This window comes from Mycteria americana, chromosome 3, assembly GCF_035582795.1.
Source record: "Mycteria americana isolate JAX WOST 10 ecotype Jacksonville Zoo and Gardens chromosome 3, USCA_MyAme_1.0, whole genome shotgun sequence".
Lineage (NCBI taxonomy): Eukaryota > Metazoa > Chordata > Aves > Ciconiiformes > Ciconiidae > Mycteria > Mycteria americana.
In genome coordinates, this window is record NC_134367.1 from 33,213,555 (window position 1) to 33,231,829 (window position 18,275).

Below are 18,275 nucleotides of genomic sequence, written 5' to 3' on the forward strand. Positions count from 1 at the left end.
TTATTTGAATGCAAATCACATTATTTGTATCCTGAGCAGAGTTGTTTGTCTTTACAGTCCCTCACAATAACTGGAAGTAAATCTTAAAAAGCACCACAGATGAGACTGATTCATGTGTATCCAACATTCAGACAAAATTGCAGATGATCTGCTGCAATGTTGGCTGTTATGTTTCATGCAAAAACCAGAGTGCTGTGATACAAGCCAAAGTGTCATCATTTTAGCTTCATCAGAATGTGCTTATATTTTTAAGCGCCAGCAATTTTCTTACAAATATTATAAACTCTGCAATTTCTTTAATTGAAAATTTAATATTGGATGGTTTGTGATTTAGAAGAAGAAACTGTAAGAGGAAGTTTTGAAATGTATATGGTGATATTTTATTGAGATCAATTGAGTAATTAGAATGAGTGTTCTCACCAGAAAAGTTTAAAAAAAAAAATCGATTAGTAATATCAACCAATGCTTTTGTGCCACATATATACAGAAAGCTGTCTTACAATTGGCCAACTACATGTGGAATAAAATAGTCAAAAATATTCTTTAAAATTATTTTTAGTGGCTAAAAATAACAAAACTATTTAGAGGAGAGGGAGAGAGGGGGAAAAAAGCCACAAAATATCCGCCTCATCTGGCTGAAGTTGATTCAACAGTAGTTCTAAAGTAATTAGTAGCAAGCACTTACCATAAAGCTGTCACAGCATTACCACCTTCAAGGGTTGAAAACAATTTATCTTTAGAAACTGTGTGCCTAGCATGGATTGAGAAGGTAATATTAATGAAGGGAAGAACCAGGAAATAGCAGCACACTTAAAGCTAACTAGAGCTAAAATCGATGACAAGAGGCAGTCAGAAACACATGAGTAATTTATTAAGCAATGATAGATTTGGGTAAGTAGCACTGCAAAATCAGTCCTTCTTCTGGTATGTGGGGTGAAGATAAATTAGCAGTTTTGTAAACTGAGCAGTTCTGTTTGCCCTTTGACTAATATATAAAACTAGCCTTCAAGAAATGCATTCGCTCTTTTCCTACCTGGCTTTCATTGCTGTACTTACCCCCAAAGCTATATTAAATCTCCTTGGGTAAAGACACTACTAGAATTAAACTTCTGTCAAGGCATTGTCCTGGGTGATTACATTATTAGCAATCATGTTTATGAGGTGTCCTGGAGTGCTCAGCTCTGTACCAACACTGAGGGAGAGCACCGGGGGCTCCTCTCTCAAGGAGACTGCAGTCCGAGTCAGGCACAGAGCAGATACAGTTCAAAACACTAGACCCAAAGCAATAAAGATGTAGTTTTGTTTAAGTCCGTCCTCTCTTTGGTAAAATATATATTCATTCATAAAATGATCTCACACACTTCGTTAGGGAATACATATCATCTTCTTACCAAGCGTTAACATCTCTCCTGTGCATGTGCATGTGCCACTGTTCTGAGTGGAGCAGAAGAATAAATAACCCAAATAAATATGGGACTCTCAGACCATCTTCTTTGATATGAAAAATACACAGATACAAGAATAAAGCACATTAGTTCATAATGGGGGCTTTGTACACTGCCTGCTTCCTCTTGTTGCTGCTTATATGTCCACAGCTCAGAAATTGGTAGGACCTTCTTCAAACTGATCATGTAGCCTTTCTTGTTCCCTTCTTCTCCCTGGAATAGCAAACTTTGAGACACTGTAACTCTTTTATTGCTGTGGGCATCTTTAATGGGAAGGTCTTCAAATTCCTTGGTAAGCATTATATAAGAGCATAGCTAAAGCCCACCTGGAGAAAGCTGTTGTGTCGCTAGGCACTAGTTCTCTCTGTAGTTTATCCTGCTGAAATCTCTGTGCATTCTCTCCAGTGTCCCTCCACAAAATTTTTCCTTTTTCATTTGGAAACCCTTTTTTTCTCCAGCAGGATGTTCCTGTTCTTAGACTCCCTAGGAGTTAAACAAAGGTGAAACCAGTAGATATGAGGCTTTGCAGAGAGCTTTGGGGTCCTAACAAGACTCCTTATCGTGACTCTCATAGGAACAATATAGTTAGAGCATATAGGAGGAAGAACCTTGTACTCGCTGGTATCTGTGAGGAATCAGTACTATCCAAATAGTGGTGATGTTCCAGCTCCTCCTCCAGATTGTTTTGACAGGAATGGATTCACCTCACCTTACATTCCAAGTATGGTCTAACTCAGCTAACTCTTTTTTGTGGCTCCATGGGAAGAAACAGAGGGAAGTGGAATACAGGCAAGCCAGGGCCAATAGAAAGACTGGTATTCTCCTTCATCAAGAAATCTGGCTTAAAGTAATATGATAGAGGAGCTATTACTAGTTATTACTCCTGCTGTATCTGATCCCTCTACAAAACCATTTCATTCTTTGCTCCTTTAAAACACACAGATTGCTATAGTGTTCCTTTTTAATAATCACAACTTTACAAATTTTTATTACCATGCTAAAGAAATCATCATGAAAGATTCCACAGTGCTTTGTCATAAATATTATTTTGTCATTACCACAAACCTTTTATCCTTCTGGTTTAACATAGCAGACAGAGAACTGGATTAATGTGATACCTCACAGAATTTCCTCCTTGCTGGAAGACAATGCAAAGGTATAAGCAGCATAACTGGTTTCAACTTTTATAAAAAAAAAATCTTGACATTTTGCTTTCTTGTACAAACAATGAATGGAAGCTAATGTCAAAGTATTAACTGACTGGAGAAGTTGACTTTTTTACCTATTGTTCTCCTTCCCACTCTTAGTCAATTTTCCATTTACATCTATGGTCACAACTTCTTTTCTCTGATTGTGGATACTGTTGGTTTTTTTCTTTCAGCTTCTGTAAATTATCTATTACCCATCATGCCAGTAGCCATGGTATACAATGACCAGAACTGATGGTCAGACAGAGATGCAAAGTATACTGACGAACTGTGTCCTTTGAATTCCTCGGTGTGCACATGCATCCATTGCTATACAATCTTTCTTGCATGTGAAAATTGCTGAGATTTCATTAACATCATTAGAAACCCATAATTACTCAATATTTTCCCTCTCCTATATTTAGAGGGACTCTAAATTTGTAACGTAATTTCTTTAGCTATGTTTTCCATAAAATAGAGCCCTCTATTAGGAATTTCTTTCTTCCAGCTGAAATGTCATCCTGTAGATAAGGCAGCTTCATCGCCATTACATGGATCTCTGCATGAAGTGAAGAAAGAGATGGATGGCCTCTGAAACAACCCATGGCTAATGCATTAAAGGCATTACAAATTAATATCATGACCATCAGAGGAATTAATATGATTCATGATGCTCTTGTATAATAAGTTTGCATTGATCGGGTTGTACATGAACTAGGGCATTGTCAGTTGCCCAGACTGGAGATTCTGTTCTTCACCCCTCACTCCACGTTCACTCTTGGGTACACAGATTGACAGGATCTGATATAGAGATGTAAAGCAATCTTCTGTCTTCTATCTGCTGAAAATTTTGCTTTGCAATGCGTAAGCCGTCCATAGCGCTCTCTACCTCCACTTGCTCTTCTAGTGTGACAATATGTGATCTGATTCTAATGCTACAGGGAAAGAGTACATATTTCTGAAAAAAAAAATAAAAATCGGGTTTTCAATTGAATGAAACAATAAAAACTGGTACTCCACATGTGTACACATATGTATCCCATTAGCAACTTTCAGATGCATTTACATAAATTTTTTAAAACGTGCCTGTCTGTGTGTGTATGTCTATACGTTATATGAGCACTGCTTGATTCAAAAGCCTCTGTTCTTCTCTCTTCATAGGCACACGTGAACACACGCACATGCACACACTCCGTTTGGGTTCAGTATTAGGTTCCTGTACTGGGTCTGGCTGGGATGCAGTTCATTTTCTTCACAGGAGCCCATATGGTGCTGTGTTTTGGATTTGTGACTAAAACAGGGTTGCTAACACTGATGGTTTAGGTGTTGCTGAGCAGTGCTTACACAGCATCAAGACCTTCTCCGTTTCTCAGCTGCCCTGCCAGTGAGCAGGCTGGGAGTGGGCAAGAAGTTAGGAGGGGACACAGCCAGGACAGCTGACCCCAACTAATCAAAGAGATATTCCATACCATATGACAATGTGCTCAGCAATACAACTGGGGGTAGTCTTTCCAAGGTAGCTGTTGCTTGGAGACTGGCTGGGCAACAGTCTGCTGGTGGGAGGTGGTGATTGCCCTAGCATCACTCAGTGCAGGCTTTTCTTTCCTTCACTTATTAAACTGTCTTTATCTTGACCCACAAGTTTTTCTCACTTTTGCTCTTCTGATTCTCTCCCCCATCTTGCTGGGGGGAGTGAGCAAGCGATTAGGTGGGTGCTTAGCTGCTGGCCGAGGTCAGCCCACCACATTTGCTCAAACCCACCACATGTTTTACTGAATAAGAGAACAAAGCCAAAATGTTCTACATGCCTCTGTAGGTGGGCGTGACCCCAAGCATTGGCATGAAGTCATCCATACTTTTGAAGCATTAGCATGCCTCCTGGCACAATTTTGTCCCACACTAACTAGCATTACCCCAGTCAATGTCTTGAGTTCAGGAGAGTTGGAATTGGCAAGGGACCAGTGACAGCAGGCTGTTTGGATGTGGCCACCTTATTTTGGAGTACAAAGAAATCTACTAATATAGACATTTGCTGTATCATTCCAGTTGGCTGCAGGATGAGTGAATGCTTTCTAACCCATTTTGTTTGCAAGTACAAATAGATGTAGCCATAATGTATCCTTAAAAATTTTACTTTATCAGTTATTTTTGAAAAATAAACTGAAGTTATGTGGTATGAGAAGACTATGGATGACCACAGTAATGTAGATACTACCTTCCTTTCCTGGATTATTTCTATTTTGGACTTAAACTTCCTCTCTCAAAAGGGACCATTTCTTACTGTCTCCATACTGCCAACCCTAGAAGACACTGTTCTTGGAGGAAAAGTGGGCATACTTGAAACTGAGGGTGCTCTTAGGGGCAAAATCATCCTTTTCCTGTTATCATTATTCTTATATAAAGACTTTTAAGACCTATGTACACAACTGTGATTATTAAATAAACATAAAAAGAATAAGGGTAGGTGACATATGGTAAAGTTGTAATAGCACTGCAAAGCTGTTGCTTCAATGGTTTCAGTCTAGTGTAAAGAGATGGAACTCACAGTTTCGCAGAGGAGGAATGTTTGCTGACACCAATATCCCAGACAAGAAGATGGACTGTTTTCATATGGCAGGATTATAATCATCACAGTCAGACTAAGTGAAAGGCAACTGCACGTTTTGTTGTTGAACTTCTCATTCTAGTCATCATTTTGATTGCTGTGGGAACTCCCTAAAATTACAGCAATTTTATTGTTAGTAAATGAGATCAACATTTAAAATAAAGCAAACAGATGATCTGATTTAAGAGTAGAGATGCTCAAGTGACAATCACATTTTCCTAAAAGAAAAAATTCTTTGACAACAAGTTTTTACCCACATAACATTGAAGAGCAACACAAGGCATTATTTTCTATCTGCCCAGTGAGGGCTTTTCCTGGTTATTTTTCCATCAGGACATCAGTTTGCACTGGGTGCACTTGGATCCTCCTATAGGAATTTGAAGTCTCACGGATCAGGCTCCACTGTCTTGAACATATCAGTATCCATTCTGTTACCCTCTTATGTTATGCCATCTCTTCAAGGAAGCTCCTTCAATTCCTTGCCTTTGTCAGTGCCTGGACACCTCTTCCTCTTTTTCTCAGAACTCCATAGGGAACTCCCTCTCAACTGTGCTCTGAACTACTCTTTTCTTTAACTGCAGTCATTGCTGACTCATATGTAACCCTTGTGCTTAGCTCAGCCATCCCTTCATTATCAATCCTGGCTCATTGCTCCTAGCTACTCACTCAGCCCCCACAGTGAACTTTTAAATAAATTAAAGTTAGGAAGACTCAGGACCTTTGGAACACTCTTGCACGAGTAGCTCATCACTCTAATTGACTGTTGGCTCTTGTATCCGTCATTCTTCTCCAAACGGGTATAGCCATTAGTATGCTAATGCAACGAAATATTTCTACTTGCAATAACCCAAAGAGAGATCTAAAAATCTGGGTGTCTTTATGTAATAAGTTGAAATGAGCATACAGCACATTGTTGTATGTTCTAGCCAAACAGCTTTTGCTTCATTGTTAATGCAGTTGTCTCATTATTATCTCTTCAAACCTGCCAAGAGCATTTGTCTTCATTTACGAGAGCACACTGCACATTCCATATTTTAACATAAAACCAATATGGAATTTTCAGAGTCTAAAAACTGTTCCTGAAAACCCAAGTGCAATAACATCACTGAACCCTCTTGTTTATTTATCCATAATCTCCACCTTAATTTGCATAGTTCCCAAGCAAATAGAATTGTTTCTGACAGCCCGGTAGAACCATTCTGACAGCCAGAGTGCATTCTCTTTTTTCCTATGAGTCATAGCCAGTTACAGAGACTTTTCAGGCCAAATTGCACTTTCAACGATATCAATCCAGTCCCTTATGTTCACACTGCACCTTCAGTTCTGCTTCTATGATACTGTTATCCTCAATGATGTGCAAGAACATAAGAACTTCAATTCTTCAATGGTTTTCAGAGACCAGGTTGATTTTGCTTGCCCATCAATTCAAAAAACAAATCTATATTTTATCCACAAATCTAAATTTATCCTTCTTTAAATAAGAAATCTTTCAGACTTGGTAATGCAAAACCTCACAAAGCTATTTTTATAGAGTAATTTTTCAGGATAGCATCACCTTCAATTTAATTTTTTAATTGTCATTCCTCAATAGCTCAGTAATGTTGTTTTAACAAAGCATGCCAGTGATTTCCACTTTTTTACTTGAACTGAGCATGATCATTTTGTGCTCAAAAGGGTTGATTTTTCAGCAAATATTACCAAATACAAGTAAAAGAAGACAACTAAGAAAGGGTAATCTCTGGCACAGTGAAACATCACTATTACAACACAGTGATAGCAATTTGAGATTAATTAGTCAGGCAGAAGTTGAAAAACTTGTATTTAAATTGATTTCATGCTTCAGAGCTGTAAAGGGCTTCTTATTTTCTTTTATGTCTGCCTGAAAACCTGCTGTTCTGAGCTTCATAAACTTCACAACACATTCATGTGAGGACATAGTTAAAATACTAAGTTATTTTGTCCTGACAGAGTTGACATTTACCTTGTTTAAAGTGTTTAACATCAAAGCCAACAGAATAAATTCATGATGTGAAGTAGGCCATATTCACTTACCAGAAAAATATTAATCCAATACTTTGTAAACATTTAAAACACTTGGGATAAGAAGGAAGATCACAAGCCTCTGCTCATGCACCTTTCATCCCTTATTCTATAGGTGTAACACTCAATATAAAGCCCACTTAAATTAATGGGAGTCTTTCCACTGACTTTTCAATTAATCCTGTAAAGAATTAGAGGATCCTACTCCTTCCTTTCTTGCCTGCCCAGAAAAATACACGTTCACAGCGCAAAGGCAAAAAGAGAATAGCTTCCCTTGCCAGATTTTGTAATCGAAGAAATTAAATTGCCTCTGAGTAACCTGTTCTATGATATTGGTTGTGCTGAGCTCATTTGCTTGAATATAACCTAGCAATAACAACCCAAACCAGGAGGAAGACCAAAATGAGTATGAGAGTAAGGAAACTGTATGAGAACTGCCTTCCAACTGGCTTTCAATTTACAGTAGGCATGCCACCAAGAAAGCAATTCTGAGTTAACACGTTACAAACCTGCACAATGCACTGACAATCTCCAGAGAATGCTGTAAACAACACAGAATGAATTTTACTCTCTCATATGTTAGTAAGAGCTGAGCATATTATGAATTATCCAGCTGGACTTCTTGCCTCTATCCCAACCAGTAACCAAAATGAGCCACAAATATTTCTATAGCCCCAAGACAAATTAGCACAACACGGCTTGCATCCATTACAACCAAGCCCTGAAAGGCAGGAGGACGGTTGTGTGCAAGCTGACCGTTAGGCAGGGTTCCTGGCCCAGGCTCTCCTTCAATCTGTGCACGGGCCTGGGTTGGGAGAGCATTTTTTGGCTCAGGTCAAAACTGTGCCAAGGAATTCACTAACAATTTAGCAGCAAGGATCACATGCCAATGCATAAAGGATGCCTTTACTGTTGCTAGCATAGACAGATTCTGCCATACAACAGAGCAAGGAAGGTTTGCATATGCAGCAAGCAACTTTCATGAATTCTTTTCCAGCCCAAAAAACGGCAGCCTATCTCTTCACATCTAGGTGATAGAATGATTTTGTACTAAGTGCATTATAAGGTCTGGAGAAGAATAGTGGCTAGCAGAGGAATTAGTTTGGATAAAAACCAGAAGTTCTCTATAGACTTAACTGTGGGATGCTGAAGTACAACTATACGGTATCAAATTTAAATGCAGAGGTTATTGATATGAGTGATAGAGGTGACAACTCTCAAAGGAGACCTTTGAAGAAAAGTAACTGCAAAGGGCAGAAGCCTAAAAGAAGGCTCCATGTACTTTTAGTGGATCAGGTATGAACAGCACCTCTGTTGCTGGACTCTGCACCTGGGAAAAAATGGGAGATGTTCTGACTGATCTTCATAAGTAAGTGTCAATAAAGATTGTGAATGCTTTGCTCACAGAGAGGTAATTTTCAGAAATACCTTTGAGGTAAACACTGGAAAAAGAGGAGCAGGAATTGAATCCTAGAGAAACTTCAGGTAAAAATAAGAAGACAGTTATTTAAAGTGTGTCTGGAACGTGCAAATGCGGAGAAAACTTAAAGTTTAAAGTATAAGTTTTCTTTCAGTCACACTTACAGCATTTCACTAGGATCACAGGGGTTATACTGTCAGATAAGAGGACAGACTCCAGAAGAGAAGACAAGATATGACAGACAAACAAACCTTAAATCAAAATAGCTGAACAAATTAGACTGCACCCTGAGACTGGGCACGTGTAGTGGCCCCAAAGTTTAGCAACTGTTGTGATAATTTGCACATGATACCAAAAAACAAAATCAAAAGTTGATACTGAAAATATCTTCCTGTGGCATTGCAGTGCTGTTGATGATATAGATGTCCTTTGTGAGACTGTAGTTGTAAACTAAACCAAAGGAACAGCTGGGTCATTTACAGCTAGCTTATAAGCTATTTATCAGAACCTAGAAAGGCATATTGCTTGTTGTGGGCAAACAGAAATGATTGAGTAGAAGAACAAAATATTAAATGTCCTTAGTTATTGCTCATTATCTTTGTGGGGGAGGTCACATAGCTACTCAAAACCCACTGCTATTGCACTAAAAAATTAGCTTGCTCTAAAAATCCAAGTAAAGGTTACAATTCACATTGTCTTGTACCGCATATAGAATCCTGCAGTATAATAATTAACTGTGCATATCTCTTCACATAAATGCTCATGAAGTCAAATGCTAATTATTTTGGGTTATCATGTCAGATATCAGAACACAATGTAATGAAGTTAAACCACTTGAGCCTTCAATTTTTAAGGACACTGGAGAAGATTTTTAGAAGATCTAAAAGTTTGTCTATAAGTTAATTAAAGTAAATAGTTTCATAGTTGTTGGTTTAAAATATGAAACATTATTTTAGAACATTTCCTTCCACTATAGTGCTATTTCCAATATGGGTATCAGATTTTCTGAATTCTTTGCTTGAACAAGTGGTGTTAGCAGTACTCAAGCCTGGCAAAGAAAAGAAGATGGCATTCTTTAAATGAAATGGTACCTTCAAAGCTTTATGGTGCCAGTAATATTAACGATACTGGAAGAGAAACCTGGAAGTCTACAGCTATGATTTCTCAGGCATTTAAGATCCTAACAGTTTCAACTATGTTTGCAACTGAAGAAACAGCCTTCCTTCCCATATATTTTTGTCATTGAATATCTCTCCCCCTTCCAGAAAAACACTCCTGAGATGCAAGCCCTTACTTCTTTGTCCCACAGCCTCTGAAAGTCCATCTACTGTTTCATGGCAGTTTACTCTAGAAATCAGTATTTAATTTAGAATTCAGTATTATCTGACCAGTATACTGTATCCCTGTATTCTAACAGTGTCTGCCATTCCTGAAACAAAGGTACTGTACTGTGCAAATCAGTTTAAAAATAAATAATAATGAAAAGCAAATAAAGACTAATAAGCAGTTCTTAAAGTTCATAAAGACTGTTCTTTTATGAATTCATATATTTAATTTAAAGGAAATGATAAACTGTTCTATAGTTGAAGATTTGCAAGTCACAAAAAGCCAATAAAATATACCAGTTTTGACATAGAATTGTATTTCTGCTCTTTGCTATGTCCTTTGCATTCTCTTTGTTTTGTTTGTTCTTTGTTTCATTTATTCTTTATTGTGGCCTTTAAGTGCTCTTTGTTTGTGTACTCAGTGCATGATCAGAACTTCATAAGAATAAAATTAGTACCCATTTAATTTATCTCCTTAGGCTTATCTCCTCAGAGCTAAATCAAGGGCAAGATTCTTTTCAATGTCCAAGAAATTTTATTATTTAAATTATTTTCTACTAGCTTTCATTTCTACTTCATAACATAATCCAACTGAGTGGATTTTAGCCCTATTCATTTTGCTATCACCAATACAGATTTCATTTTTCATGTTCATTTTCCAGTAGCTTTGATTCTTATACTATTTATCAGAACTCAGAGACAGGCAACTATTTTGTTGAAGGAAAAAACCTGTTTCAGGGCAAGAAGACAAATCAGGTGTCCTTACTTCACCCTCTTTGTCTTTGCGTGGAAGATCTGTTCACACTGCTATTAAAAAAGAACACTGTTCTGTTATAAAAAAAATCAACAACCAGGTGTTCCAAAAATAATGATAAATGATTATTTTGAGGTTGCATTTATGATCTACTTTTTGTAGGTCATAAAAATGGATAAATATTCTCTAAATTATTCATAATTATTACATTAAAAATATTAATCACTAGAATAAGTAGCTTTGAATTTGCACAGTTTTTTACATTTCTCAGCTGTGCTTCAGTACCCTCATTCAGAGTGGGTGCCTTACAAGAATGAAAGAACGAAATAATTTGGTACCTGATGTGAGCTCTTGCTTTCAATAGTATATTGTTTATTAATAAGGGATGAATGGTCTTAGATATTCAAGGTACCTAAACACTTGAAGTTCAATTAAAGCTCATGAAATTGTGCATTCTGAGGACAGAAAAGGTCCCTTACCCCACTTGTAATTAGAATTAAATATGGGGAGCTGAGAACAACAGCAATGGGAGGAAAAGGAGGTTAGAATAACAGAGTTGAGTTAATTTCAGAAGCTTGAAGAAATGGTGAATAAATTGGGCTGTTAAAATTCATTTTGTTGCAAGTTGACAGGTGCTCAGCACAGGTAATTAATTCAGTGAGTTTTCATAAACTAGAACTAGAAACAAATAAGAAGCATCTCCTCCTAAGGCAACGGGGAAGATGTGTACCACTGTCCCTTGGTGCAGACAGGTTGACACACGGCAGCTCTCTGTGAGTGATGGGCCACAAGGTTTTAGTGATGCTGCTGCATGTGCAGCAAGGTGAGGGGAGGTGGTGGTCCCTTGGCAAGGGAGAAGAGGAGAGGGAGAAGGAGAGATTTGGAGTAGTCCATGACCTGGTGAGAAAGAAAAAAATACTAATAAAGTACTTGCTAAAATTATGGCTCCCTGGCTAGAGATACTCAATGCCCCATTTAATAACAGCCTTTGGTGAAAATGAATTTTTGCTCCTATTTGGAAATAGACTTCCCAGATATAGCGCTTTCCCAGACAGAACAGCATTGTTTGTTTATTTATTTATCAGAGGGGAAGAATACAGAAGTACATAAAAACCAGATTTCCAGGGGGGTATTGGTCAGCCGTGCTGAGCCCATGGCTATACCTGGGAGAGGGGAGTTTCATTTGCCAGGACTGCTTCTCTGGCTGGGGAAGGAGGGAGGCTGAATTCACTTCAAGCACTGCCTGCACATGATTCTGTCATCACCATCCCACAGCGGTTGTTAGGTGATGTTTTGAGGCTGATTTGCATCTTTCTGATGGTATGTGATGCAAATACGCCATTATATCAATGATAGAGACTTACCATTGGTATTCATTAGACCCCTGTCTGCCATTCAGAAGAGTTAGTTATAATCAGCAGTCATATATTCCAGCTAGACCACAGATCACTTCTAATAAAACTTGCTTCTGTCTTCTCATTTTGTGATCAACATGATCATTAACATTTTAATCACAGTTTTTTCTCCTACAATATCCATGTCCACATTTGTCTCAGATTATCATCATCCATCTTTCTTTCAATACAGGGGATAAATTATGAACTAAATCCTACAGTCTATACTCAGACAGCCATAAGAGGTAGCAATGTTTTCACCAAAAAGATCAGGATTTGTTTGTATTTGCATTATTTATAAGGGAAATAGTATATTCACTTTTTTTCAGGGTAATACTGTGTTTTACCTATGCAGTTTCTCCCTAAAAGATTCTGTACTATTCCTCAAAAGCAATTTTATTGTCAAATTCTTGTTCCAACGGAACATGCTAGCTTTTACAAAAACATTGATAGGAAAGCAAATTAAAGTTGCATAGTGGGAATTCATAATTTGTGAGCCAGCTAGTAAAAGAAAGGACACTTCTGTATTTTCTGTTATATTTATTGTGTGTTTCACTGGATAGCTTTCATTTTAAATAAGTATTTATTTTTCATATACAGGAAATACTGCTATCAGTCAGGCTTTACCAGGATAGATTTTATGAATCCACATACTTTAGGGACACCTAAACATAAGAATTTATGGCAAAATCTAGGATGGAATGACTAGTGCATTTTCAGGATCTGCTGTATTTTTCCAGTTTACATTCCTCGTCGCTTTTTAAAAATAAACAGTAGTTCTCTTGCATATGGTTACATAGAACCTCTTTCCCCCAGATTTAAATAGACAATTTGACCCAGGATTAGAAAACAAGGTGTTTGTCACATCTGTAAATTCATAGCAGGAAATCATTAAGTTTTGACTCTTTTGAGTCAAACTCTAAATTTTGACTCAAAGACTCATAACTCTTTGAAAGTTCAGAGGTTGATATCAGCTAATGCTAATATCAGCTGATATCAGCTATCGGCTATGTTTTTGAGATAACTATTGGAGTGAACCAACACAATTGATTTCAGATTAGAATCTGGGAAAAGTAACACAATCGAAAATTCAAACCAAAAAGACCTGAAAATAATTAGGAATATAAAATGAACAAAAAACATGCGTGGTGTCATATATATCTTATCCTTCCCAAATTTTTGTAGCTACTGGCCTTGATTCAACACTATAAGCAAGCATCTATATATAATTAGGAACTTGCATCTTTTCTCCCTAAATAGTTTGCTGAACTGGGATTTTAGTAAAAAAATTGGCTAGCAGTATCTTACATGCATGTAAGATAGCTATTAAGTAGATGTGTATACCGCATAAAGAAATAATCAGAAAGATAATATCTATATTTCTCAACTACGATCTTGCATTGTTAATATTGGGTGTGTGAAATATTTTTTTTTAACCTTGATATAATTTTTATACTTCAAATTCTGATAAGGATAAATTGTGATATGGATATTCTCAACATTACTGGTGTGGTTTTGGTGCTGAGGTACAATGCACACTGCATTTTATAGCCTGCAACTGGCATTTTAAGCAACACAGCCGAGGGTAGATCATCATTTATGCCAAGAAGCTCATTTATATAAGCTACAATGTCAAGTTTAATTAAGGGCTACAGTGACAAAAGAAAGCCGATTGCATGTGCTCAAAATACTTTTCAGATGACAAGTGACTGACACCCATAAAAACAATACCCAGGGTAATTGTTGAGGTTATGATACTTAAACCTGACTAAAAAGATCTCAGGGAGTATAGTCCAATAAGTTAATGTTCTATAAGATTTAAATAAAAAATCAAATAAATCAAACAATCTATTGACTAAAATTCAGATTTACAGTCAGGATCTTTCTGCATGGAGGGAAAGAAAATATAACTGGCAGTTAGGGGCATTTGTATCCCCACATTTTCTTTATTCAGCTCTGTGAGATTTTATAAACAGTAACTTAGTAACTTGCTTACCACAATGGCTTTATGATGATCCCTGGTCAAAGGAAATGCGTAGAGAAAAATCTGGTGGCATGATTTATTTTGTGTTCTTTGTCCCTGCTTGGCACACTCAGTGTTTGGGAAAACAGTCAAATCCTCTTCTGCGTAATCCCCATCAACATCTCTCTTTCTTTCTCTCTCTCTTTGTGGCCACCACATCATAAAGGGGGAGTTGATGCTAAGGATAAAGGTCAAGATGATAGAATATGACAACTCTTTGAATTGAAGAGAGAAATAAGTGTCCCTAAGTATTCAGCATGAGCTTCTCTTTGCTCCCTGCAGGGCATCTGCACCACAACCACCGCATTTTTACACTTCTTCTTCTTAGCTTCATTCTGTTGGGTTTTGACAGAAGCGTGGCAGTCATATATGGCTGTTACTGGAAAAATTAGGACACGGCTCATAAGGAAACGTTTCCTGTGCCTTGGATGGGGTAAGTCTGTAAAATTCATTTCCTCAGAATCATTGGAATGAAACGTTTAATATAGTGACAATGTCAAGAATATTATCATTTTCTTCAGTAAACCTGAAAGATAGTAGACAGCACGTTACTAAAAAGAAAACTATGTTAGGAGCCTTTCCACTTTATCTCAAGCTCAAGCTATGATGGTGTACATTTTAGCATTCTTTTATAAATATGTTTTAACAAAATTTTAGAAGATTTTTGGCAAAGTAGTGTAATATCAAGAAATCAAAATAAAACAAGAAAAAACATTCACTGAATATTCATGAAACCTCTTCCTAGTTCACTTTAAGACCTGTCAAACGTACCAGTAAGTTAGCTACATCAAAGTGGTATACTGTGGGCAGAAAACAGTGTCCTCCTCCCTGCCAGTGCTTCAGAAAAACAAATCCTGCAATAGCACTGAGCTTCATTAAATGATTCATTCCACGTAAAACTGGTCATTTTGCATTAGCTTGCCCTGTCATTTTTTGTCCAGGCACAACAGCAATATTTTACTCAGTATCTAATGGTTATTACTGTTTTGGTTTTTTCAGGTTTACCAGCATTAGTGGTTGCAATATCAATAGGCTTTACCAAGACAAAAGGATATGGAACAGCCCACTAGTAAGTCAATCTGAAATGATAAATTATGTTTTTAATTAACAATACTGTCATACCCATCAGGAATTACGTAGCATAGTTTAAAGGCTCTACAGGTAGCCATTCACACTTGGAACTGCCCTAAGAGTCACTGAGTGGTCCACAAAAGAACAAAGAGAAAACCATATGCCAGTCTTGGACTGAGCTCAGCAAAGCGCCAGGGATCCTGGACTTCTTGTGAGGTTTTGAAGTAGCAAGCCTTTTAGAAACACGGAGGATTAGGTCCACTTAGACACCTAACATTTATATACATTTACCAAACAGAACGTTAAATGTTATGGCTAGCCTTTGCCAACCTCTAAACATGTCTAAAATTGTACTGGCAGGAGTCTCTTTGGCACCCAGGTTTCTGCCCACCAAGCACGTACCTCAGCTTTAATGCCCCTGAGCTTTTGGAGCCAAAGCCCTGCAGAAATCTCAAAATAGCTCTCCCATCCATCTCCTCTCTCCTGGAGGGCCTGATCCAGCCCATTTCCTGAACTGGGCTGCACTTGAGAGACAGTGAGGAAGAGATCTGTGTACTTCATTTACATTTTATTAATACAGTTCCAGTTTAGCCACCTGGCTGGTTCCAGTGCGTATTTAGCACCCTGGAAAATTCACTCCTCAGCATGGCTACCCTTCGGTTGTCTCCTGTTGAAGAAAGAGCTTGGGCTGAGCCTCCCTCCTGCCAGCAGACCGCTCCAACCACCGAGACATTATGTATGCAAGAGTGCATTTCCTTCAGTCGTCCTGTTTGGAGCTCTCCTCACGTTGCCTAAGAAATTAAGTATGCATCTGGACAGAAAGAGAGGAAATATGACTCTGTAGCCTGGTAATGAGGGCATTCATCAGAGATGTGGATGAGTTAGGTCAAGTCCTCGCTTCAATGAATATTTAATTATTCTCCTTAGCGTCGTCACTGAGTGAGATCAGGATTCCCCCTCCCTGTCCTGTGTATCCCAACATCTTGGCACATGGCGAGGGAGGCTTCAAGCCCTCACTCCAGCTCTGGGTGGGTAGGGATTCAAAACCAAATCTCCTCTGGAATACCGGCTCTAACCACTGAGCTCTTTAGTTTTAAATTGTGACAACATGCGTCTTGCATTTTTTTAATGAGGAATAGCTTACCTAACTGAAGTGCTTAACTTGCACTTATAGCTGGCAATCATTAGTGAAACAATGCTCTTAGCCGTCTTTTGGGAGTTATATTGAGGACCTGCTCCTCTGACTTTTTTTCTAACTAATATGTGCTCATCTTGCTGGCTTTTTTATTATTTAGCCCTTGAACCAGGACTGGAGAAATATTTAAGCTGTAAGAATTACAAATCAGAAGATTACAATGTCCAGACCCCATTGGGGAGGTAGCTCTGTCCCTTGCAGGATCAATCCGATTGCATTTACTCTACTGAAATTATTCATGTGTGACTACTTGTTTTAGTTTGTGTTGCTTCCTGCTTCCTTCCTGGGCTGAATGCATTTTTAAAAGAGGATACACTGAAATATTCAGACAAAGCAACAAATCATTCATTAAGGGTAACCTGGAAAGTAAAAAAGAGCAGGTCTCTCTACATGTAACAGCTCCTCTCCCATGATTCAAATTCAGCTGACACGGTACTGTGGGACAAAAACACAAAAGGAGGTGTACAAGGGACAAACAGAACCATAATGCAGCGCTCTCATCTTATTTGCAAGTATGTTTTCTTGGCATTTGACATCAGAATTACACAAGGAAAACAGGGAATGCAAGGAACAGAGATTCTTCCTCCATCACCAGCTGATGTGCTGTCCCACTCTAGAAGCCAGCAAAGAACTGTGTCCCATAACAACTGCTGGGCGGTGTAAAAGCAGGACTCCTGTCCTGCTCCTCCTCCCGTAACTAAAGCACTTGTGTAAGTTTTTTAACGGCTTACACTATATTTGGCCTGTTTAGCTGCAATCAATTACGCATATGCTGCCATCAGAAACATGTCCTGTTGCAAACTACTCTTGGTCTGTAAGATGCTATTTTTGAAAATGATTTCAAATGGAGAAAATTAAAAGTGAAAATGAAGGCATTTATTCCAGTTCTATAGTCCTACACATGAAGAGATTGATGGAAAAGGAGAAGGCCGAAGGATCTTTGAAGCAGATCTCAGTTTCATACGGTATATGACTGATGGGGGTTGGCTTGAATTGTTCACGCTCGAACCAATTCTGTGATCAATAGTCTCCAATTTCTATCTTTTTCTTTCAGTCCTAATTATGACACAATTATGTTACTGTATATTTAAAACCACATATCAAAACTATTTCACACAGACACTTGCACTGATATAGATACAGAAGCTGAAGGGATTTCCTAAAAATAATTTAAAAACACAGTGACAAGTTTTTAGATATTTCAGGACATCTGAAAAAGATTTGTGTGTCTGAAAGCTTGATTGTTTTTTCTAACTGTTTCTGTGAGTTTAATAATTGCTACCTATCCTCAGATGATCAGAGCTATGAAAGCACCACTACTACAAGTTATAGTTAATAAACCTGCATGACCTACTCAAGTTTACATACAGTGCTATATATTAATGAGCAGTGCAGGTAACGTCCAGGAATTCATTATATCAGCAAAAATTAAAATGCTGTCATAGTCATGCTTTCCTAAGAGAAGGAACCATTCTCCTGAAGAGCGTCAAACAACTCATAAAATGTACAGTACACAGGAGAAAGTCTACAGATACTTCATCACTCAGCAGAATTTTATGACCATGGAACACGGTCCCATAAAACCACCAGTGGATGCTTTCAATACAAATCAATTTAAATTGCTTTCTGCTATGTGGGGATCAGGGAGGAAGAAGACAGAACAGGAGAGCAAAATAAAAACAACTATAAAGCATAGAAAAAAGCTATCAGGGAAAACGAAAAGAAGAGAGGAAGGAAAAAATAGTAAAAAATTGACAACTGCCTTACAGTATAAGAAGGCACCTGAGAATCTGTCTTCAAAAAGTCTTAAACAGAA

At 37.9% G+C, this 18,275-nt stretch overlaps 1 protein-coding gene across 1 annotated transcript in view; it reads left to right on the forward strand.

Moving 5' to 3' along the window:
* The window catches only part of ADGRB3 (adhesion G protein-coupled receptor B3), a 465,041-nt gene that overhangs the window by 404,618 nt on the left and 42,148 nt on the right, over positions 1–18,275 (forward strand). Inside the window, exons 19-20 of the mRNA XM_075497295.1 lie at positions 14,476–14,626; positions 15,193–15,262. Coding sequence (XP_075353410.1) covers positions 14,476–14,626; positions 15,193–15,262 — 221 coding nt within the window. The remainder of the gene's footprint in view (positions 1–14,475; positions 14,627–15,192; positions 15,263–18,275) is intronic.